Source organism: Ambystoma mexicanum, chromosome 7q, assembly GCF_040938575.1.
Source record: "Ambystoma mexicanum isolate Mex_15411 chromosome 7q, UKY_AmexF1_1, whole genome shotgun sequence".
In the NCBI taxonomy this organism is placed as follows: domain Eukaryota; kingdom Metazoa; phylum Chordata; class Amphibia; order Caudata; family Ambystomatidae; genus Ambystoma; species Ambystoma mexicanum.
The window spans coordinates 76,172,141-76,196,899 of NC_090941.1; the positions used below are offsets into that span (position 1 = coordinate 76,172,141).

The following is a 24,759-nucleotide window of genomic DNA, read 5'->3' on the forward strand; positions in this document are numbered from 1 at the left end:
TATTCAATCAGTTGAGTGGGGAGAAAAGCTTTTATACTTCAAATTTGCAACTGCCTTAACGACCAGTCTAGGTATTCCTGCTCTGAATCTTCAATGTGTGCATGTGTTTATATTGACTGAACATTGTATTCAAGCAGGATTACTTATTTTCGAACATGTTTTGCGGCTATACTATTACCCTGTTATTAAGTGGCCTGAAAGTTTAAACAAAAAGTCATAATTACAACACAAATGTTGATTAATTGATCAGTTGTAAAGCACCAGCTGTGATCATAGTTTCATTGTAGTGCCCCACACTGAGAGTTCATGGGCCTTGGAACATACTAGATCAGTTATCTGCAGAGGTTGGGGAAAGAGGAGAAATGCAGTAACAAAGTAAGCGCAAAAATCGCGCATGTTGATACCACAAACGCAAGAGGAATCAGTGACGAAAACCAGTTAAATTAGTAATCGGGATGATCATGATGGTGAAACTATCATCATGAAATAAAAACATTAGTAGGAGAACTAATTCAGGATCGGGAAGCAAACGTCTTGTGAAACAAGAAGGTATTTGTCTTCTGCAACAGGAGGGGGTTCTTCAACCTATGGGTGATAGGGTCGTCATTCCCGTCTTCAAAGTTCTGCCACTGTACGTCTTCCTAGAAATCAAAACAGAAGATTCCTTTGAGCTAGGACAACTAAGGAATCTGGTGGGGTAGTATTTCTTGGTCGTTTGCTTAACGAGGCCTATTCCAAAGACTGATGCAAGCATCCACGAAGAGCCAGTGAAGGAAAATTCTTGCAGAAATATGGTGACTTTGATTAGCCTGGCAGCCTTCTTCTGAATGATCCGAAGTTAGAGTATGGCATTAAGGGGCATAGGGAAATATTGTTGTACTAATCCTGCCAAGAGATGCTAATACTGTTATCACTTCCACTCTTTGGGATATATTGTGAAGAGGGTGAATGTGTTTTAGCAAATGCAGTCGGAAACAGGATTTATTTTGTGCTCTTGGTATGACGGAGGGGAGCCTAACAAAGATCACTTCATTTTTGGGAGATTTCTGGTAATGCATACAATGTCAAACATATTCTAATTTAAAACTGCTACTAAAAGTCTAAATTTAACCCACTTCTGTTCATGCAACACATTTCCTTTGTTTAAGCTTGAAAGCACCATTCATAGGAGCTAAATGCTAAATCCAATCAGTCTGCTAACCAAGCTTCAAATGTGCTCAGCTTAACTGCTGGGGATTATACATAGGGCCAACAGACTACTTCCCAATGCCATCTGGTACTTGTAGTTCTATGTGTCTGTCAGTCTGGCATTTAATTTTGCCCCACCTTTTGATGGCTTTGCAAGCACAAAATCCAGAAGGTGTCATATTTTCAGCCGCTGCTATCTGCCTTCTTCACTGGGTTACTGATTTCTACAACACTCAGCTCGCGTGGCATAATTGTGTGGTGCACTGAAATAGGTTGCCACAGATGACTTCATGACCAAGATGATTGACTTACTGTACTGCTGCGATGTCATCATTGGATTCATGCAGCATTTCACATCCACACTGATCGCAAAAGAGCCTTCTAACAACTCAAGCAGTTTCTATGCAAGGTGATTCCCACTACCTGCGACCAGCATTTGGGCACCATGTCCCTTCAGGAGAGAGATCCCAGTTTATCGCTCTCACACTGGCATCCTAATCCACCACGAAGTCCCCCGCGGAACCAAGGTTCACCTGGCTGTGTCTAGCATCCATGTGCATTAGACGCACCAATGGAGCTTGATGCATACACCAATGGAGCTTGATGCAGACTCCAATCAAGCACTCCCACTAAGTCAGTGCCTTGTCTGGGATTGCTCAAGGGAAGCCCTTATTTATATATTTTTATGACAAGTTATACTCTGGATGATAAACCCTTATATAACGCCCCTCTCTTTGAATCCCCCTGACCTCACTGAGCCAAGAAGTAGGTTTGTTTTGCAATTTTAAAAGATTTATTGGAAAAATATATATATATATAATCACACTTTTATAATAAATTAATATTTGATAGCACCCTTATGAATATAATGTTGATCAACAATAGATAATCTGACACTAGCACACTTCTTTACAATCAATGAGGAGTTAGTTTAGGAGGGATAAGGTAGCAGAAAATACTTTTATGGTTTCAAGGAAAAGCAATGAGGGAAAAATGCAGCACAGAAATAAACTTGAAATGATTTCAACAAAAGATAATATGATCACTTTTTGTTTGACAATTCCCTCCCCCCCTATGCAAGATAAGGAGATGGAAGGAGAGCACACAATTCTCAGGAATACAAAATGCAATACAAATTTCCAGTTCCCCCCAGCGAGTTTATAGGAAAACAGGTATGATTTTAAAGCAGGCAAGATTCTTTTAAATGTGGTGGCAATGAAGTGAAAAATATGCTGAAAATGCTTTTAATTCCCTGTAGAGGTTCAGGTGAGTGAGAGATACTTTAAATCAGTTCCGGTCAGCCCTACCAATGATTCAGGGATGGTTATCAGGTTGAAAACGGGATTCAGTAATGGAAGCTAAAGACAGATATTTTTCCACGTGGTTGAAATGAAGCAAACTGTCAAGTCCCGGCACTTTTTTTCGAGTGCGATGATCGCGATTACGGCGGAACAATAAGGAGTAGAAAGTTGTTTCTAGGCTTGGTGGAAAGCTTAGAATCATAGCTTTAAAATGAAACTCGCTTCTAGCACAAACAGTTCAAGCGATACGGACGATTTGGTGGAGGTAGATTTTCAGAAATGAAATTACAGTTTCAGAATGACAGATGCGCTTGGAAGGTTTGAATCAACAGAATGGACACACGATTCCTTATCATGCAGTTCCAATAGGTTAAAATAGTTGAATTAGATTATTTTAGACTAAGAGATTAGTTTTGCACAGTTCTGGCTGAGTACTCACACTAAGAATTTGAAATAGGCCGTCAAGGTCTGGTCAGCAGGTTTGGACTGGACTCCTGGCGGGTGGTTCTGAAGTCGCAGCTCTCTGGGTCAGCTCTGCTCTGCACTTCACAGCAGTCTGGTCTGGTTCTCTCTGATTCTGGTCTCTCTGGATACAGCACTGCTTTCTGAGTCTGCTACCGGTTCTGGCAAAAGTTCTTGGCAAAGAATCCAACAGCTCGCCCGGCTGTAGAATAGTTTGGTTGGATTGCTGGATTCTGAAGGCCTACTGAGAAGAGTTCTCAGCTTGTGGGTTAGGCCTTTGCTTTAAGTTCTATAGTCTATCTGGAGTTCTGGATGTTCCTTCTAGATGTTGTGTGGTCCGGCAAAATGCTCCGCAAGAAAATGGAAATTGAATGTCTCTACCTGGGTTTTGGTGTTCCTTTTATGTCTTTAGAAAATGGGTGTGTGTGTGGCATAACTAAGCCTGCCCCTCACAACTTATCATTGGCCAAGTTTTCCTCCCTCCCTTGATTGGGGGACTGAGTTGTGAGTCAGGATGAGTCAGAGTGATGCTATTTTTATGGCTGCCTGAAATCCCTCCCCTTGTCATATTGCACACAAATCTATATTTGATCCAAATACACATTTATCTATGTACCATTTTTCTAATATTATATGTCCAGTTAGCATATTTTCTGTAGCACCAAACCATCCGATCCCTGTCTTTGTAAGTTGTCGTGTCCACTTATGACAGAATTCTGCCCTTTTCATCAAGAACACAACCTCTAAACTTTTCCAGAATTTACACAAACGTGCACAAGGAATATGGGCATGAGATGATAAAGTGTCAGATTTTTAACATGCATACATTTGGAATAACAACCTATTTTCTGCTACTACCCCCCCTCCCCCGAACATACCAGAGAGTCCTAACACCTCTTAAAATGTGCACAGAAAAGTCACAAGAATGATGATATTATTTATATAATTTTGACAAGTCCGCACTATGAATTATCCATCTTGTTAAAATTATGCTCTGGCCCAGAGGGGTGTGGTTTCCCAAAACACATGGTGGAATTTCTGGTTTGTCCACTTCCTCTAACTCAAGTTGCTCACAGAGGCACTGCCCCTCCCAGTTTCTCTCAAGAGGAAGCCATTTACGACCCCCCCTAATTTAACATTTGCCTGAGCCAAGGAAGGCTCATTGTTCTGTTTCCCTGCTCCCAGGTGCTCCTCCCCTGATTCAACCAGGGAGGTGTCATCTCCTTTTGGTGGAAACAGCAGAAGGCAGCCAGGCCTGGGAATGCAGTGTCTGAGCAAGTTTCCACTCCTGTCGGGGGTAGTTGCTGGGCAGAATTCACTCTCCAAGCCAGGCTTCAGCCAAATGTCACTTTTGTTCCCAGTTTTTCTTCATTCAAATCAAACTTACAATTTCTACACATGCAGCTAGAACGCTGATTCTAAGTTCAAAACTATGACCTTTAAACAGTTGCAACCTATGTGACACTCAATGTAGGTCACTCATTTATTTTAAACATTTCGATTTTAGTGGCTTTAAGTCCAATTTCACTTCAGCTGCTGACATCCACAGCTCAGCCAGTTTTGTTATAAACATTGTTTTGGGCTCTTCATCTTTCCAGATTTTGTATGCACACAAGACTACATTCTGCCAAATGTCTGCTGGTGTTCAGTGAGATTTTTGAATATCTTGCAATGTTTAAAATAGGCATTTTTAGCTTGCATTTCTGAGAAACAAAGGTGATTTCAAAGCGCTTTCTGCGCTACAGGCACTGCTGTTTTTTCCTTTGGCACCACGTTTCACTCATGGCGCTTCTGGCCCATCACGCTCGCACTGGTGGGTGGCAGGTCAGGCGACCATTTTGGTGTGCGAAAAACTGCGCGGTTTTCCTGGATTCTGGCGCAATGTGGGCTTTTCGGCCATCTTGGATTTTCTAAGCCCACACCACCAAATGTCGCAGCATAATAGCTCGAACGTGGGTCAATACACCCGACAATACCTTCAAAGAAAAGCCGCACCACCTGTGTGTTGGAAAATGTCACCTCAGGTGCTGAATTTTCAGCCCCTTGATCTCCATGCAGTATAGTAGGCAGGGGTATATGGCCTGAAAAGAAGACGAAAAGCTCACAATCCTCACCAGTTTCCTCAGAGAAAACTGATCCTTTCACTGGATGGAAGCTTTCTCTTTCCTGATAGTGCCACTTTAGGGTGGAATGAGCCAAAGGGTGGGGGGGTGGTCTTGGCATTTACTGTGAAGCCTATAAACTCTATCAGGCAAGATAGGCATCCTAATAGATAAAAAAGCCCAGGCCACAGAGAATCACCATTGTTAAACGGATGTGGTGGAAGAGAAGGGTGTTGCCCTGGGACATGCCAATATTGTCCAGCAATATGATCACACGACTGCCTCCCACCTCAAGAATTCATTGAAACACTTGGGAGCTGAGGAAGACTGGAAATGGATACTAGTGAACTCCCAAAGTTTTTAAAACTACAGACACGTATGAGGGTGAGGGAGGGTAATCTGGTAATGTTAAGAGAACGTTTTTAAAGTCCAGGTGATCCAACCAATCATTTTACTGAATAACATTTTGCAAAGGTGATGCCTTGTACCATGAAATGCCTGCAAACTAACCGTGCATTCTGTTCCCTCAGTTTGATAACTGGTCTTTCCCTTTCCTGTTTACCTGAAACAGTTTGCTTAGTAAACCTTTGTTATAATAGCATGGTAACTCTTGTTCATAGAATTGGAATGTGGATTCTCTTATTGGCTGAAAATTTCAGCCTGAAGCCCCACAGTGTCTGCATATCCCAAGCATCCTCTCAAACCTCCCATCAATTGTTATAAAAAAGAGCTGTCATTTTCTTCACTTGGGGTACTGTTCAAGCATATACGTGCCTGCACTAGTGGCAAGCTGGCAAACCTGCAGAACTGCTAGAACATTTTTAACAGGAAGAAGGTGTTGTGATGCTTGTTTTCTCAGTAATGGGAGTTTAATGCTGGGCTGTGAAGATGTAAACAAATATGCCCATCGCAAAGACAAAATTACGAAAGAGAAGGCAAGCTTGCCTGATTTGTGGTCTGTCTTGACAAAGATGTTAGTATGTCCTCTTTCAATGTGGTGCCATTAACATTGCCCAGTAGGCACACCACTAGCCCATTCTGCTCTCACTGAATGATCTGCACCTTTGTTCAGGTCCTTATGCGTTTTTCACGTGTGTGGCATTCCATATGAGCCTGAGTCGCACTTCCTTGCCCAGCAGTTTATGAAGTCTCTGGGACATGTATCCTGCTAGCCTAGTGGAGGAGACCACTATTGTCATCTGCGGGTGGTGAAGGTGCTCAGATCGAACATAGTGGACGAATCCTATTTGTCAGTAATTCAATGATTCTCTTAAGAAGGGTCCAGTTCAATTAGGAGTTTCTACTTGGGATTGCGATTGCTCTTCTGAATCTGAAGGAGGGGGAAGAGATGTGACCTTTGGGCCAAGACACTATGCCCTTGGTTAAGCACACTCAAAACATGTGGTGGATGTCACTGATCACCCAGAATATCTGAAGCAATGCATGAAGAACAGCTGCATTCAGCCATGGGACCCTTCCCACGTTCTTAAATGGAAGCCAGCCGTCCATAGTGAATGGCATTGATGACCCACTGGGCATCCTTGTTTTAGATTAGACATACTTTGAGAAGACTTAAAGCGCAGTATGTATTCTTGAAACATAATTAGATCAAAATTATGGAAAAAAGATAACCCGCCCAATTTACTAGTTTAGCTGTTAAATCGGGGGATTTTCAGAGAACAGTATTTTCATATTCATTAAAATCAATTTTGGTAGATCCCACTGCAAGCCAAATCTGCCATAGTCATGTTAGCAATGCGGGGGTGTGGGGGGAGTATGTTACAAACATCACTGTCTCCAATGTAGAAGGCATTGTTATGGAAGAGTCTAACTTGTCTTCCTTAAACAAGTACTCCTTCAAACTGTTAGTTACCCTGGTCCTCTTTTAGGCTGTGGCAGGAACCAGTGCAATTATCGAAACATTTTGCCTCTTATGTGTGTTCCTGTTATACTGCATACATTAATATCAAATCCACCGAGACCATGCATCAAGCAAGAGGATCATATTTATTAAACCGTTCTATTGAATCTTGAGGGGCTTCCCTTAAGATTTGTGCAATCACTGTGTCCAACCTGTCTGCCAACTACTTTCTGGATCCCTACTAGACTATTCTATATTTGGTAGCTGGCTCTGGACATTTAGAATTTCAGATCAAGGTCTAGCCAATGCCTTTTGCTCAGAATTGTGTGATGAGTCCAGGGAATTTGTCAACTTTCCCCATGGGAGAGCCACCCCTTTTGGACTATGGAGGTGAGCCCACTAGGTGTTACGCCCTCTGGGCTAAAGGGCAAGTTGGATCCCACTGGGAGCAAACCACCCACCCTCCCTTACAGGAAAGGAAGTCCCTAGGAAGGGATGTTTGTTATCCACCCCATTCCCATATTGGTTAGCTACAAGGGAGTTAAAATGCATGATGACTTGAGAATTCCTATGAATATGGTTGCTATGGTTTCTAACCCTCTGTGCACAGGATCTGCCAGGATTGAGAGAGCCATGTGAAGTCGCACTCCCTAACGGGGATAAAGAGCCAGTCAACTTTGAAACAAGGAGAGAGACATCTGCAGAGCTGGAAACTTGCACGGACCCTCCTCCTGGGAGGCGTGCAAGGAAGAGGAGTGTATGCCAGGTGTGGTGGACACGATAAAGGCGGTGCCTGTGGAATGCCGACAGCCCTGCCAGATGAGGAACTGGATATGCCTGGCTCAGAGAAACCGCATGAAAAACAAGTCACCAGACAGCTTGTGTGCCAGGAAACCACCACTGCAGGCCTGCTGGAGAAAGGTGTAAACTCCCCTCGAAGAGAAGAAACAAGACCAGGCCCAATCGAGCTCCCTGATTCTCCTGAGGAGCAACACAACAAAACGAAATGATACAAGAGGTACACAGTGGCACTAGGAAACCGGGTGAGGGTGGAGGCAAGGCCCAACCAAAACCCAAGGTATGGTGGGAGAAGCAATATCCTAAGGTGAGGTGAATGCAATCCTACCCTAAGGTGGGGTGAGAGCCACCATACCCCATAGCCGGGTGACAGAAGCAAAACCTAAGTCAGTGTGTGAGAAACCATATCCTAAGAGGGGGGTGAACCAAACCATATCCCAATGCGGGTTGCGAGAAAGAAGAAAGGTGAAAGACCACATGCAAATCATGCTTGGTCCCACTCCATTTGTAATGGGGGTCTGGCAGGTTGCCCAGAGCAATGTTAGAGGTTATGATTAATTCTAAACCTTCCAGCCTCTCTTGTTTTGCTTAATCATCCAGAGTGGGACGGGTATGCCCAGATGTGGGTCCTGTGTCTGCTGTTTTAGAGAGCCAAGCTACTTCTCACTGATGAAGCCCAAAGAGGCTGAAACATGTCTGGGGGGGGCTTGTGGTCTCGTGCAGAAGTGATGTGAGCAAGCAGTTCAGGCTGGACTGCCCCTTTTGGGGCGTGACCAAGCCTTTTATTTGCATATGGCCTCTCCCCTTTTGCAATGGCTTGGCAGGCTTAGAATGATGGTCCGAGGGGTTTCCCAGAGCAATGCCTGGGAAACCCCTCGCATTGCTTAATTAATATTAAGCAATGCCAGGGGTTTATATTGAATGTTAAAGGAATTTGTACCGTGCACTGTCACCACCTGAGTCGTCCTCTGGCGCTATGGCAGATTTGAAAAGGGTGTTAGGGTGTAGCGGGAACAGGAGAATGAGAGCTGTGATATCCTGTTGGCAGCTTCAGTTTGGTTTGCACCGCTTGCTGAGCTGGAGTGCGGTTCTCGGGTCTGTGCGAGTGGCCATGTGCTGATGGTCTGGGTTATGTGGTGTTTGTTGTTGGAGTGTGGTGAAGTACGTGCAGTTTGCTGTGCGGCGAAGTGGTTGTTTGAATTTCTGTATGGGAAGTGTATGAGGAAAATGAGGTTTTAGAGTTAGGCTAGAGTTTTCTTTTCTTTCTTTCTAACCTCTTTGTGTTTACGTTTGTTATGCAACTGTCATGTTCTTGTGTGTTCAGTGTTGTAGTTTGTCTGCCTAGTTGGCAAGTATGAGGAGGGGTGGCAGTTTCCCTCTGTTTACTTCAGTAGTTCTCTTTGCACCTGGCTGGAGCTGGCGTGTACCCCCACCCTGGGTTGGCGATGTTAAGGTTGGTGGATTGTGGTTGGTGGATTCTGGTCCCTCCTTTAGATTTATTGTAAACTTTCCAGCCATTTTGTTTTCCTTCCCCGGGTGTAATTTTGTTACATTTATTATGTGGGGAGGCAACAGTGAACCTCTCCCTGTTGCCTCCTCATCCCCCACCAAGCAAAACAAAACATACCTTTTCCCCACCCCCTTCCTCCATCCCCGCTTACCTGATGGTAGGTCCTGGCGCTCCACCCGCCCACAGCCGCCACCTAGTCATTTGAGTATTTGTTTTAGAACGTAGTCACTCGTACATGACGTTAACTCAGGTTAAGGTCCATGTTAAAGACATCATTTGTTCTTTGCGTTGTTTTATGCAGTAGGAGAAGTGATGGGTTCACAATTTGGCAGTTTTGAAAGTGCGTGTGAAATACAACTATACTGCATAACGTTTAACGTTTAACGGTTGAAAGGTTGTTTCTAAATACTTAATGTGTCCAGAATGAATTAATAAACTGATTTGAATTAGATACATAATTGTTTTACATGTGCATTTCACGTTTGCAAAGGTTTTGGAATGAGCTTACAAGGAGTTTTTATGATTGACATAAATGGAATCTATGTACTTGGCAACAACACCCAGTGATTTTCTTTTCAAATTCTGTTTAATTTACTTCCCTTCAATTTTGACTCTTCTTTGGCAAATCGTCTCCTCACTGGTAATAGATACATGTTTCTCCTTAGTTCGTCATATGATATAATGTCCTGCGGGGTAGTCGGTCTTCATTTCCTCCCCGCCACAGATTTTATCAGATATGCTTCAGTAGATTCAATTAGGGTTTTTAGATTGTTCTCTTCTTTAATATTGTGTGGGACCTTCCTCTTATTCATATTATAAAACAATACACAACTTTACACTCCATTAGTGTATTAGGATATATTTTTAACAAACAGAAATAAAATGCTTGTATATCAAAGGCAACAGGCAAAATTGAGATGCAAACTCAAAATTACTACCATTAGCACTGTAATCACTATCTCCATAGTTGCTATGCTCAAAGCTTATCTGACTTTGTTATGCTTGTGCAATAATTAGCTGTTATGAAAACTAAGGATCACGTTTGTCATGCTAATCAAAATGCTTTAGACAGCAGCTAAAAATCACCTACCAATCCACCATCCTCAAATAAACTCCCCTATAAATGATCCAACCATGATGAAAAAACAGCATAGCATGCCAAATTCGCGGTACTAGTTAATGAAGTTTAGTTATAACAAACTGGCCTTTTGAGCTAGCTGCTGGTAGGTTGTGTCGCCAGGGATATCGCTCTTTCTCAAATACATACGAGGGGCTAACTCAGTCAGTCTCCACCTCAGCCAACAGCATACCAATCAAGATTTCAATATTATTTATTAGCACACAAGCTCAATGCTTCCTCAATATCCCTTAAGGTGCAGCTTGATTAGGTGCGAATAACTTTTACTTCCCCAGCCAGGCATGTACATTGGAGATAATTCAGGAAGGCCTGGGAACAGATGCTGACTAAAAGCGCCAGATGACGTAATAATAATCACATTAGGCAGGCCCTAAAATGGCAGCTGCATCAGGACCTCCTTCCTCCTGGCATGACGATTGACATGTTCAGAGGTAAAGCTGCCGTGAAAGATGTGGAAGAGGAAAGGTTTCCAACCCAGCTCAGCAGACATATTAAGGTAAGATTCCCACAACCTCAGCTGTGTTCAAGAGGATAGCATTCCCTGTGTTGCTTTTCCTCTGCTTCCTAACCTGTTTGCATGTTTTGGGCATTGAGATGGAAGGAACCCATCTATAAAGCAGCTACTCAAGCTCTGCTTAAAAAATTGCAAATGTCTTGCTGTTAGGAAAGATTTTCATAGCAATGAAAAACTTCCTGACCTGTGTCAACCCCAGAACTTTATGCTTTACTGGTGGATTAGGTTTCCCTATACCTCAGCGAGTAGGAACTTTTTCAAAAATAGAACCTTTTAATCTTTTTATGGGTGTTATTTTTAAGTCTCTCCATAGTCTTTTTAATTTTATCCTCACAACATTTGATGTATACCTTTTTTTTTATTGTTGCAAGGTTGCCCTTGGTGCTCCCTTTTTAACTTTCTCTGGCTAACCTTGTGAGCAATACAGTGCCCAAGAGTCGAAAGGATCTTTGGATCCCTCTTACATTTTGTTAAGTGGAGTGTGTTAGGCAAGATTGTATGCAGTAACCCTGTGGGAGACTACACCAGTCTTGTCGTGCTGGTATTGGGTAACCCACCTATTGGTATAGGTCTGTACTACACAGATTGGAAGAGTGACTGAGCAGCCAGATCTATCTCAAGAGTGGTAAATGTGAGCTCTAGCATCGAAATCCACAAATACAAGTATCCAAATAACACTTACACTCAAGGTTTTCTAGTAAAATAATTATTGATCTATTTAACGGTCTGCTTTAAATAAGCATTCTTTAAAAAGGGCAATGTGCAACAATAAAAATACACTTCATAACACGCTCTCAGAATCAAAATAAGCCAGTAGATACTCTTTAGAGAAGCTTCATACACACTTCCTGCAACCTCAGGTGACTTCAATTACTAGGAGTATTGGCATTTTATATATCACTTTAGCATTTGGTAAAATTTTGTGGTTGTGAAAAAGGAATAGGTTATGAGATAGGCATTTATAACGCGCCTATACACAAGTGTTACAAGGCGCAACAAGGAAAAGGAGGGAGAACAGAGGGCAGATGGAGACAACAGTGTTACTAGGCCAGGTGACATGGAGATCGTGCAGGGGGCAATGGGCAGGGGCAGTGCAGTGCAGTACATGGGACTGAAAGTAAAAAAAAAAATAGAATAAAAGCAATAAGTAAAAAGTGCGGCCAGCTGGTTGCAAGGGTAAGTGCAGACATCTGTCAAGTGTTGGTAGGGGACTGTAGGGATACAGAAAACAGTCCCCAGGTGCAGCGGTTGCTAGGGAGACAGTGCAGGTGTGCAACTGGCGGGGGAGGGGACCTGGGACCGAGATCAGAGGGTGACGAGTGCAGTTTTTGTTTCAGCTGGGAATTCAGCAGGGGAGAGGGAGAGCAAGCAGAAGCAAAGAGAAAGGTTTTTGAGGTGCTTCCGGAAACAGAGATGGTTCTCCTCAAGTTTCAGGAAGGCTGTTCCAGAGGGAGACCCCAGCCAAAGAAAGAGATCTACCACCAACTTGTTGCTTGGAGAAGCGACTGACCTTAAGGGAGCTGGAGGCGGATGAGCGAAGAGCTTGAGAAGGAAGATATTTAGGAAAAGAGAGTTGAAGGTATTAAGGCCTAGGCCCCAGAAGGCCTTGTGGACAATGCAGAGGGTTTTTAACTTGAGCCTCGCAGCCACTGGGAGCCAGTGCAGAGATTTCAGTCCTGGAGAGACGCGATCCCTGAGCTTGAGGCCGAGGGCCAGTCTTGTAGTCCTGTTCTGGTTGAGTTGCGGAGAGTAGAAGCAGGCAGATTTAGAAAGAGTCTTGCAGTAGTCGAGTCTAGAGAGTCTAGAGAGAACCAGAGCTCTGGAGACGGTGATCTTCTGGAGGAAGGAGAGGAAAGGAGGAATACCTCTGAGGAGGTGCAGCTGGTAGTGTGACTTCTTAGAGACGTCGGAAATGTGAGGGGAGAAGGAGAGTGTGGAGTCGAAGATGACCCCGAGGTTTTTAGCCTCACAGGTGGGAGCAGGAAGAGGTCCAAGAGAGGCCGGCCAGAGAGCGACATGAAAGGAGGAAGCAGGTGTGCCGATGAGGAGAATCTCGGTCTTACTGGTGTTAAGGCAGAGATCATTGGTGGCACACCACTCCTAGATAGACAGAGATGAGAGGAGGAGAAGAAATGACGAAAGGGAGCCTGAAAATGAGTGGAGTCATCTGCATAGCACTGAAAGTCCTCCACTGTAACTCCCTTCACCTATCCCCTCTACCCTCCCTCCCCCCCTTGTAAATAGTTCTACTTATTGTTCTAATGACCTGTTCATGTTTGTAAATATGCTTCTCTCGCTTTTGTACCAGTTGTCATATTGTAAAGCGCTTTGGCTTAAAGCGCTATATAAATTCAATACACAAACATTTTCTAGATTCAACATTAACTCAGTGACGTTATTAGGCATACTTTCTACAGTCAACATTAACACAGTGACGATTTTAGGCACGCTTTCTAAGTTCAGCTTTAACACAGTGGCGCGCACGCTCGATGTTGGGAATACTGTCTAGATTCAATATTAGCACAGTGATGCTATTAGGGCACATGTTACTTATCACAACTGTTTCTAAATGTGGTATATGCTATCCTTCGGAACTCAGTCCAAATGTGGCGCATGCCGCCCTCCACAGTTCCAACCAAGAGTGGAACATGCCATCACTCAATGCGGAGTGGGGAAAGGCGTGCAATTTTTAGGGAGGGGAAGGAGTGGGGTCGGAGAGGGATGATGGTGGGAGTTGATGAGAGGAGTGGGGGTGGATGGTAGCGGGGCTGGGTGTGCTTGGGAGGCTAGGCGGGCCATTAGTCTGGGGAGTGGGGGTAGTGGGTAAGATGATAGTAGGCGGGTGGGTGGAAGCGATGGGAGCAGCAGTGGTCTTAGGATGGTTGGCCCACCATCATGCCCCTCTGGCTTGGTGTTTGGGTAGGGGATGTGGTGGAGGGCAGGATGGTTTGGGGAAGGGCGGGATGGGAGGTAGGGTTCGCGGGAAGGGAGGCGGGCGCAAGGGGGTCATTTCCGGCAGATCTTGGTGGGTTGGGTGGACTCATGGTTTGGTTTAGTTTGAACTGTGTTGTAGTTGGCGTTGGATGATTTTGTTCACACCTTCCCATTTCAACTATACCACCGGATGTTAATTGTACTCACTCTTTATGATTAACTGTACTACGGCTGTACCACAGCGATTATTCGCACTTTCAAAGTTCAACTATACTACTGGGAGAGACTATTCACAGTTTGAGTTTAACTAAACCACAGGGTGATATTATTCACATATTCTAAGCTCAATTATACCGCAGGGTGATATTCTTCACACTTTCTAAGTTCAACTATACTAAAGGGTGAGATTCACACTTTCTAAATGCAATTACTCTACAGATATGCTATTCGGCACACTTTTTAAACGCAACTACACCATATATATGCTATTAGGCAGACTTTCTAAAGGCAAAGTACACCACAGATGGAAGAGTATCAACAGTTTAGCTTCTAGGGTTGAGTGGTAGGGTAGTATGGCATGAAGTAATTGCTTCTGTCCCTGCCCTTGCCACACTTACTTATTGTTGGCTTCTTGCTTCTCCTGCGGTTACCTGCAGATACGATCTGGAGCCGACACGTGTGGGTGCCGCTCTTGGTCTTGGGCTCTTCATCGCAGGGATGCACTGGCAGAGGGCTGCCCTGGGAAGGGGAGTAATGGCCTAGGCAGCACGACCGGGAGGAGGGCAGCTAGGAAGCGAGGGTTGCGGGAGGGGATTTCACGGTGCTAACAGGCAAGAAAGGGGGCCAGGGGCACTTAATAGGTGGGAGGGCTAGGTAGGCGGGAACAAGGAAGTCAGGGGGCGGGGAGGAGAGTGGAGCACACAGGCCTGGGGGCACAGGAAAATACAATAATTCACCAAAAAAGGCCCAAAGGGTCTCATGGAATCAGCCGCGCACCTTCTTTGCACGATGGAAAGTGTGGGCAGGGAGCGAGGAGGGTCGCTGGTCACACAAGGCTGGGGAAGTAACCAGACCAATCAGGGGAGGTGGGAGGGCTAGGGAGGCGGGACCAAGGAAGTCAGGGGTCGGGGAGGAGAGCAGAGCACATGGGCCTTATGCCATTTTGCTCCTCCTTCAAAGTAGTTTAAATTCCTCCGAACTTGATATTGTGAAGTACTGAAGTATATGTTTGTGTGATATAGATTACCTCCTAGTGAATGTTTTATAACTGACTATGACATAAATTAATAAGTGTTTTACCAAGAAACCCCGAGTATAAGAGTTTGTTTGAATACTTGTAATTCTAGACCTCTGGGTAACATCCTTATAGCTCACATTCCCCTCTTGAGATGAGCCTTGCTGCTCAGCAACGCTACCACAAAACTGTAGTACAGACTTATACCAAAGATTGGTTTTGCTTACACCTGTAGTCCTAGTTGTGTGTAGTGGTCCCAAAGGGTACTGCATACAAACTTTGCCTAACACCGATTGAAGCCCAAAGCTAAGTGCAACGCCTGGTACGACTCAGACCTCACCAGCCTTAAACGCAATTGCAGGGTGGCCGAGAGGAAATGGCATGCTTCCGCTACATCCTCTGACAAACTAGCCTGTCGCCTGCTCCAAAGGCAATATTGGCCCTCTGTCCGCACCAAGAAGAGAGCCCACATGCAAGTCTCGGTCTCTGCGGCATCTAAAAACTCGACCAAACTCTAAAATCTGCAAGGAGCTGGCCAATCCTGCTGCAGTCGCTACCTCTCCTGTCCCCTCCCAGGCCCTCTGCACGGCCCTGACTTCTCATTTCATCGCTAAAACTCAGGACATCCTGTCCTCTCTCTTCCTCTCCCCCTGCCCACTCTACTGTCTGCCCTTCCTCTGCCCCTTCTTCAGCCACCTCTCCTCCCTCCTTCTCTTCCTTTCCCCTGTTACTCCCAGACGAGGTTTCTAGACAAGTTTGATCTATGAAAGACTTGTCAAAACAGGTTCACCACTGTTCCTCCAAAACCATCAAGGACCACATTGACACCTTTGCCCCTGCTCTGGCTGACTTCTGCAACCACTCCTTCACCATTTGGGGTCTTCCCCTTCCCCCCTCTGAAGCACTCCCTTGTGCACAGTCTTCCTAGGAAACTCTGCTGACCCCGTCCTGCCCGGCTAACTATCTCCCAATCTCTATCACTCCTTTCTTGGGCAAACTCCTGGAAAAGCTGGCCATCTCTTAGCTTAATCTTCACACCGAATCTGTTGGTTGCCTCCATGACCATCAATCTGGCTTCAGAGCTGCCAGAAGCACGGAAACTGCTCTCCTGAACACCTGTGAAGATCTGCTCTCCAACCTTGATTCCAACACTCCCTGCGTCCTCATCTTACTTGATCCCTCTTCTGCCTTTGACACGGTCAACCATGCTATCCTGCTCAACCGTCTGGTGAAAACCTTGGTATCAAAGATCAGGCCCTGGCTTGGCTGACCTCTTTCCTCTCTGATCAACCCTCCCAGGTACCAACTTGGGTCCTTCCTCTCCTCTATCTCTACCCGTGATGTTCCCCAGGGGTCTAACCTCTCTCCCTGGCTTTTCAACCAATAACTGGCACTTCTTGCCCACTGCCTTGCAGCTCTGGAACAGAACAGGTCATTAGAACAATAAGTAGAACTATTTACAAGTGGGGGGAGGGAGGGTAGAGGGGATAGTTGAAGGGAGTTACAGTGGAGGACTTTCAGTGCTATGCAGATGACTCTACTCATTTTCAGGCTCCCTTTCGTCATTTCCTCTCCTCCTCTCATTTGGGGTAGGGAAAGGGGGAGTGATCTGGTGTCCTCATAGCCCTTAAGTAGTATTTGTTACCAATTTAAGGTCAGAGGTGAAGGAGAGAGGATGGGGGAAATGAGGGGGGGGCAAGGGTAGGAGGGGAGGGGAGGGGTAGGGAAGGGAAGTCAGAGGGTGGGGTCGGAGTGAAGAAGATGGGCTTTCAGGGAGTGGCAGAATGATGAGTAGGTAGGGGTGGAGCGGATGGGAAGCGAGTTCCAGTGTAAGGGGGGGGGGGCAAGAGTTGGAAGGAGCGGAAGCGTGAGGAGGCACATGGGGCTGAGGGTACAGTGAGGAGGTAGAGGTTTGCTGAGCAGAGAGAGCGGGAGGGGGGAGTAAAATGAGGAGGGAGGAAAGGTAGGGGGGCGTCAGGTCATGGAGAGATTTGTAGACAAGACAGGAATTGAAATTTCGGGAGAGAGAGACTGACTGACTCACTGACTCACTGACTGACTGACTGACTCACTGACTGACTGACTCACTCACTGACTCACTCACTGACTCACTCACTCACTGACTCACTCACTCACTGACTCACTCACTCACTGACTCACTCACTGACTCACTCACTGACTCACTCACTGACTCACTCACTGACTCACTCACTGACTCACTCACTGACTCACTCACTGACTCTCGAGGGCCACGGAGACATATGGTATGGATAGAGGAGTGGTAGATGGATTTTAGGGGAGTTAGGTGAGAGACAGGGAGAGCTATAGCGTCACTGTGATAAAGTTAACTTAGAAAGCGTGCCTAATACCATCACTATGCTAATGTTGAATCTAGACGGTATTCCCAACATCATTGAGTGTGCCCCAATAGCGTCACTGTATTAGAACTCAAGTTAGAAGGTATTCCCAACATCATTGAGTGTCCCTGGTCGCATACACTTTACTGATTACCACAATTTCACACTACTACGCTTACTCTCTCCAATACACCACCATTCAACTAGAACACAGCGGTACTATGACACATTCGGTAAAGCTGTTCTCATTCTAACATGACTCATCAAGCTACCCATCATCCTAATAAAACACAGCTAGCTAGCACATACCAGCTATCTTGGGCATCTCCACAGGGCTAATGCAGCCAAACCTCAGTCTGGATGTCCCCCTCCAGACTGAACACATTCAACTGATCTCCTCAGAACCACACCTACCGCTAAGAAGCAGCTATCATGCAACAACCGCACCAGCTGCACACATACCTGGTGCGCCCATGCACTTTACGACTCTCTCTCTCTCTCTCAACTGACTTGAACTGCGGTTCCGGAGGGTATTCAAGCTACAGCACCTTGAGATCATACCAATGATACATAAGGCGCTATACAAATGTAACATAACATAAGATTAAGGCTAGTTTTCTAGCTGAAATGGCCAGTTTTATACAATCCGTGGCTAGCATGTTGTCAGTCATTGCAGTTAGACTTAACATGGAATTGTTGATTCAAGGCAGGAAAAGGAAATATAGGTACTTTGACTTGACACAAGTATATATCCGGTTACTTATCCTCTTATGTACCTGATTTAGTTCCCTGTAACAAGAGGTGAGCTTTCCCAAGTATATATTCCCTGTACTTATATCATCGCATGTACTTACCTTCTTGTATGTATTTTATTTCACTGCGCAGGCCTGATGTATGCCTCTGTCTGTTGTACTGCACTTACTGTAACCATATCCGTAAGTAAAAGTGCCTAGATGCCTCAGGGTTTTGCACACTATATAAATTAAAAAAACAAAACCAATAGGGGAGCACAGATGGCTATGTTTACAATACGAATTAAACCATGTTCGTTTCGGTTTCCAATTCCAAAGGGTTTGTGAACTTTGTGGGAATGGGTGGAATTCGGAGAAAACGTTGACCTGGGTATCTTTTAAGCTTTAATAGTTTTATAAACACATGGTTTAATTTGGGGGAGGGGAGGGCAGCAGCTCAGGTAATTAGATCAACCTGTGGTCAAAGCAGAAGGTCGCTTTTTCCAGTACCATACATTTCACCGAATCCAATTTCACCTACCAGAAGTCTTGGGGGTTTTTTTTCTTCAAATTGGATAGGTAAGTAGGTACATTTTAAAAACATAGATGGAGGTGGGGTAAGTGGTGGGATAAGGTAAGGGATGGTGGGGAGTGTGGAGTGGTCTCCCCTCGCAGTATAAAAAAATTAGAAGAAAAAAGAATTTGAAGATTTATCCTTTAGGTGATGTGGATTCAGTGAAATCAGACATCCCGCATTTTCACCATGTCAGTGACTAGACTCCCCGAGCACCACAGACCCTGAAATCTCAGTGTCCCATACCATCTACTTGCAGCCACCTGGGGCTGACTGCTCCCTCATGTGGGTTTCACTTCACCCCGCATTCTCTATAGCCATGGTTCACATCCACACATTCTCAACGTGCCTTCCAGGGCTCCCCTGGATCCCAATGCCATTGTTTTTAAGTGCCACAGACTACCGCACTTGGCTCACTTCCTGTTGAGACATTGTTTGAGATCGTGTCCAAGGTTGATTGAGAGGTCAAACCGAGATGGGAGGCAGGCATCATTTGTCGAGTGTCTGAAGAGTACATCCAATAACATGGGCAATGGCAGTCTGTGCTGCATCTGGGTTGTAAGCCTGGTTAGTGTTGTCAAGAGTTTGTGATTGAGGTTGATTCTTGTAGTTTCAGGACTGTGGTTTTAACCATGATGTTGTCCATGAATGGCAGTTACTTGGTATCTTCTTAAAGGGTTGGTTCAGAAAAATCCCCATGGTTATCAGGGCCACCTCCCCCGCCCCCCTTTTTCCTGGCAGCGCTGCTGAGCATAAAAGAAAGCGTGCTTTGATTTCCCACAAGTGCACTCACTTGTCACCTAAGAGCAGAGACCCCTTTACCTCAGTCGGGGCATGGCTGCTTCATATGGCATTCATTCCAAAGATACTTTAAGATTGAATTTCCCAAATCCGTTTTATGCATTTTTCGCTATCAAAATCTTCTCAATCTATTCTAACAAACCTTTTTAATTTAAATTAGAAACTCTAACAGTACCATATTTGTACACACACAGCTTCAGTTGTCTGCATGTTAAAAACGCAAAGAAACGCAAAATGTCAGTTTGTGGCAGAGCAGTTCAGCCGGCCGGTGGGCACAATTTGCATTGTTTGGTGGTATTTCTGCAAGTGTGATGTAGTCACTCCGAATAAGCTTTCTTTGATTGACTGATAATTCATACTAGGCAGGGGAATGTACCTCGCTCCATATCATATCAACCGTGGCCAGGGTGTGGGGGGTCGCCTGGGAAAATGGAGGCAACAGCAGGATCATCTGAGATAAATTTTGCTAATGTGCCCACAATGCACTTCAGCCTCTGGACACTGAAAGGAAGGTTCAGTCTAGTGGCATACACAGCATGATGATTCACACAAGGAGACTTCACAAAGGTGTTGGGATGCAGGGCATACTGTGCCCGATCATAGAGAATCGAGCAGAAAGTGTTCAATGGTGTTTTGATCAACCCCTACTCACAAGCTGAGCTATTGCGCATTTTGTGGTATGTGGTACACCATCGTTGCCCATGGCGGAATTCCAGGAACCAGGATTCCCAACAGGTTCAGCTTGGGGCTTAACATTGTCTCGAGCACCAATGGAAAAAGTGGCCCACAGTTCATTCCTCTTGTGACAGACTATTTGAATCATACCTAAGGGGGAAGTTTGTTGATGCAATGTAATGCAAATTTTGAAATTTAAATAATATGTATTCAGCAACAATGGTCAAAACTACTAGCCCCATAGTGAAATAACTGGCCCTTATCGGCCAAAAAAAAAGTGGCCCACTTTGACCAAAAGCAACTGGCCCACGCTAGCATTTTTCAGTTTTGGGTTCAGGCATTGCCCTGTTGCCCTATAGCCCAGTCCGAGCCTGTTTCCCAACAGCTCGAATATTAAGGGAACTCAGAAGACCCAGGTAGGGAGTGAGGAGCTGTAGGAACATGGTTCAACCCCGAGGGCATGTAAAGAGAAATCCTCACCACCCTGTCTGTCAAATCTGTCACAAATTCACGGGCACAACAATGGCATGGAGGACACTGTATACTTTTATGACAAAGAACGCACATAATGAGAAAAAATGGCTGAAACTAAAATGATTTCAACAGCATCCTCGACTTACTTTCTTCTATGCACTTATTCTATCATAATTGTCCCTGGACCTAGTATGATAGCAACCTCGTCTTTCTCCGCCACCCTCCCCTTACTTGTTTCGCCCTCCAACCTCCCTCCAGCACTATATGAAATGTCATCAGTCCTAGTATGTTAGTCGGTTTTGTTACTCCCCTCCCTTTCTGCACCCCTCTCCCTCACCTTTGTTTTCTCTGTCTCTTCCAGAAATGTCGTCAGGCCTAGTATGGTAGTAGTCTGTCTGTTTCCATTTCCTTCCCACTCTCCCCCTCCCTTCCTTATCTTTGTTTTAGCTCTTGCACTATCTGAAATGTCGTCAGGCTGAGTACGATAGTTAATGGCACATCCTTACTGTTCATGGCCTGTAAGAATGTCATTGTATTTCCCTTGTTCCCTCCCTTGCCTTGAAGCGTTTTGAAACACATTGTGTATAGGCGCTGTATAAATAAACTGTCATCCTGTGCTTTACTTCCCAATTCATTTGTACAAACGCTGCAGGTTTTTTTGTTCCAAAACAAGTTATTTTCTGTCCCTTACATGACATCTGAGACTGCAATACCACATTTTGTATTTTTCCCTTTGTTTCTTTAACACGCTCTCTCGCCGTGGTAATCTTTCTGGGTATAAGTCGATTAAACACATTTTTTTTTCTGAACTGCAGATCAGTGAGAGACTAGCAAATTTATGAAAAGTAAAATGCAAAGGAGCAGGAAAAAATTGTTAAAAACAAGCTCTAAGGCAGTCATTCACAACTAGTGTTGGCTTTCCATAGAAAGAGGCTGTTGTATCTAATTGGATTGGTGCGCATCCTCATCTGGAGAAGTTGGCTTATGTTTCAAGAGAGTCTCTCCAGAAATTCGCGGCTACACAGTAAACGGATTACATTTTACAAATTTGTTATCTTTTTTCCCCCCAAGCTTTATTCTTTTTTTTTTTAGTGTATATCTTAACTGATGGTGTTAGGATCATAATCTGAAAGTAGAGACCTGCAAGTGATTTTTCTCATTTGTGAGAAAAAGGAACCCTAATGAGGCGATATGCCCTGAGGCGGCAGGCCGAACCTGTTGGTAGCAGCCTGCTGGCCAAGTTACGTGCCCGAGCAAAGCGAGGGTAACTACGGACTGGGTCGGCCCGTTGCCTCTGGGCATATCGCCATTAGCACCTGTGTAGTTCTCTACATGGGTGCTAATGATACCCTAAAAATAAATAGGCGCATCTTTTCTGCGCGGTCCAGTGCCACGTCAGTGGTTGACAGTCCGTTTTCAATATTGATGACTGTGATGTTATCAACATGGACAAAGGAAACCAGTGTGCAGCGCTGGCTGGGCAGAAATGGTAAGTTGCTTTTTTTAATGAAAAAAAACTCTTGGCACCCGCATAGGTAACTACAAGGGTGCTAAGAGGTGAGGGGAAGGCTGGCAAACGGAAGGAGGAACGGGGAAGCGAGGGGGGGTGCTGGCCAGCAGCACTCGGGCTGCTCGGAATGCTGACTTGTACCATAAAATTTAGCCCCCCGTCTTGAGCCGCCTGATTGCCAAGCGCCCTCTCCCACGGTGCTAATCATCAATATCCAGCTCCTGCATGATCATAGAGTATATAAAGTGAGCAAGACTTGCCCAACTGCACAAAGGGAAAGTTGCCAGCAAATACACTATTGCATAATGCATGTTTAATGACTGCCAATGTACACTAAAATACAGGAGTGATAGTGGGAAGTAAAAAGGATCCAACCAGAGCTTGACTTATAGGAACCTCTTTAAAATGTACAGTCGACTGCAACTCGAGGCACATTGCCACGCGGGTGGGTGGAAACCAATCCCGCACACCTCACGCGATCGTGCACACTCCTCTGTACCTACTTTAATAATGCTAATTTCCAAATATGATCACATTGATGAAGGTGACTGCTGTTGGTGTGTGATTGGTATGGGACATTATCTTTGTGTATTTAGGTACTTTATTTAATCTAAGGTATTTCCCAATGCCAGAACAGCGCAACCATCAACTGCTAAACAAGAGTAAGTGGAAAAACTGTGACAGTTCCTTTACATTGCTTCCTTCATTCTTTTGAAAACTGGCTGAACACTGACCTTCCAGTCTTCTCCCTAAATATGTGGGTCATAATGCTGTGGTTTACATTTGTATTTGGCTTTACATACCATTAACCTAACTAGGGAGCAACAATGTTGTTGACTTCTGCCATATTGCGTTTGCATATGCTGCCAGATGAGGTTCTACTAATCTCATACAATTGTGACATAATGCTTCATAGTGGGAAAAGAGGAACCAACACTGGATATGGTGCCATATTTTCTTTTCTCCAGAATATCTCACAAACGTCCTTTAATGAGAAAATAACCACTCATTTTACAGAAATTGATATTTACTTTGTAGTGGCATTTCTCAATCAACTTTGTAAGCACCTGATTGTCCAAGGATACTTAAGATGGCATCAGAACATTCCTGTTCCCACAGCACCGGGCCTGACGATCTATACCCCCCAGACATCCCTCTCACCTCCCGATGCTCTCTGGAATACATCCTGTAGTTACGTTTTACTCTTCCATTGTATGTTAATTTCAAGTATTTGTCTGTTGCAGGACGGCACGGTGTTTGATGGAAGGCCAATAGAATCCCTTTCTCTAATTGATGCCGTGATGCCAGATGTGGTGCAAACTCGCCAACAGGCGTTCAGAGAAAAACTAGCTCAACAGCAAGCCAGCGCCGCGGCTGCCACCAGCAGCGTCTCCACCATTACCACCAACGCTTCTGCAGCAATTGCTCTCCAGTCACAGCAGCACACACCAAAGAATGGAGAGGCCACTGTGAATGGGGAAGAAAATGGGGCCCATGTATTAAGTAAGTGTAAGAGGCAGACCCATCTGTCAAAATCTCTAAAAGCATTGACAAGTCAATGACGATTGTGGCTGATGAAATAAACGTGTCACACAAGTATGCTTTAAAAATCTTTATTTAAATTTTTCAGGATAGGGTTTGGGGAACACCCACAGGAGAACTGGTGATTTAATCAAAAACAGGCAGTGGGGACTTGCCATTAGAGGTTGCTTTATTATTGTGGTGTGCCAAGAAAAGGTTTTCATTTGTGTTGCGAAACAATTTACTAGGAGGCCAAACCTATTAATAGTCTTTGCAAATGCAAAGACTTGTGTTGCTTCCAACTCCCTAAAAAGCGTGGTGCATTGGATAGGGTCCGTGGATATCGACCCCAGGCCCAATTGAAAACCGTGCCCCATTGTTGTTGGAAATTCAGCCCATGGAGGCCAAACAATGCCTCGTCACCCATCCCTCTCCCTGACTGTTTCCGGTCGGTGCCAGGTCAGAATCCTGACACCAACCCGAGCCTGACTGCACAGCAGGAAAAGGGAGGGATGAAGTGTCTCTTGAGTCCTGTATGGATGTCATGACAGTTTTTGTAGGGAATCCTTGTTCCCACAAAATTGGAATATTTCATGAAAATTCTTGTTACAGTTCAAAAGATACAAAGGGTTCAACAAGGTGCGTTTTGCTTTTTTGCATTGGTTACCCCATAGGCTACATGTCACATTTTTGCTCACATCCGGACACATTTTCACCAGATGAGAAACAATTTGGGCACACAAGCTCAAAGGAAATCCTTTGTTGGTTTGGCATGAATCCATCTGGTGGTAATTTTAAATCTGGCACAGAACGAGGTGCACAAGTACCCTAAACGTTAGCCATCTCCCATGATGCATTGCTGGACCAAAGGCTTTTAATTTCTGAAAATCGAGATTTGAATCTAAAAATGTTTTCTTTAAACTGCCCTACAGAAGGCAAGTGAGAAGTTTTGTTTTGAGGCCGGGGAGCATGTGGGCAGGGTAAAAAGGGAGGATATGTGAAGGTTTGGCATCTGGGGGTAGGACAGATTTCTTTGCTTATTTTTCAAGCATTTCCACGAGATCTAGATCTTGG

General features: G+C 44.8%; 1 protein-coding gene across 3 annotated transcripts in view; it reads left to right on the forward strand.

Annotated features, from left to right (window-relative positions):
* Window positions 1-24,759, forward strand: part of TBL1X (transducin beta like 1 X-linked) — a 943,441-nt gene that overhangs the window by 663,924 nt on the left and 254,758 nt on the right. For all 3 annotated transcript variants that reach the window (XM_069640382.1, XM_069640381.1, XM_069640380.1), the window contains exon 6: window positions 23,409-23,667. In XM_069640382.1, the coding sequence (XP_069496483.1) occupies window positions 23,409-23,667 (259 nt within the window). The remainder of the gene's footprint in view (window positions 1-23,408; window positions 23,668-24,759) is intronic.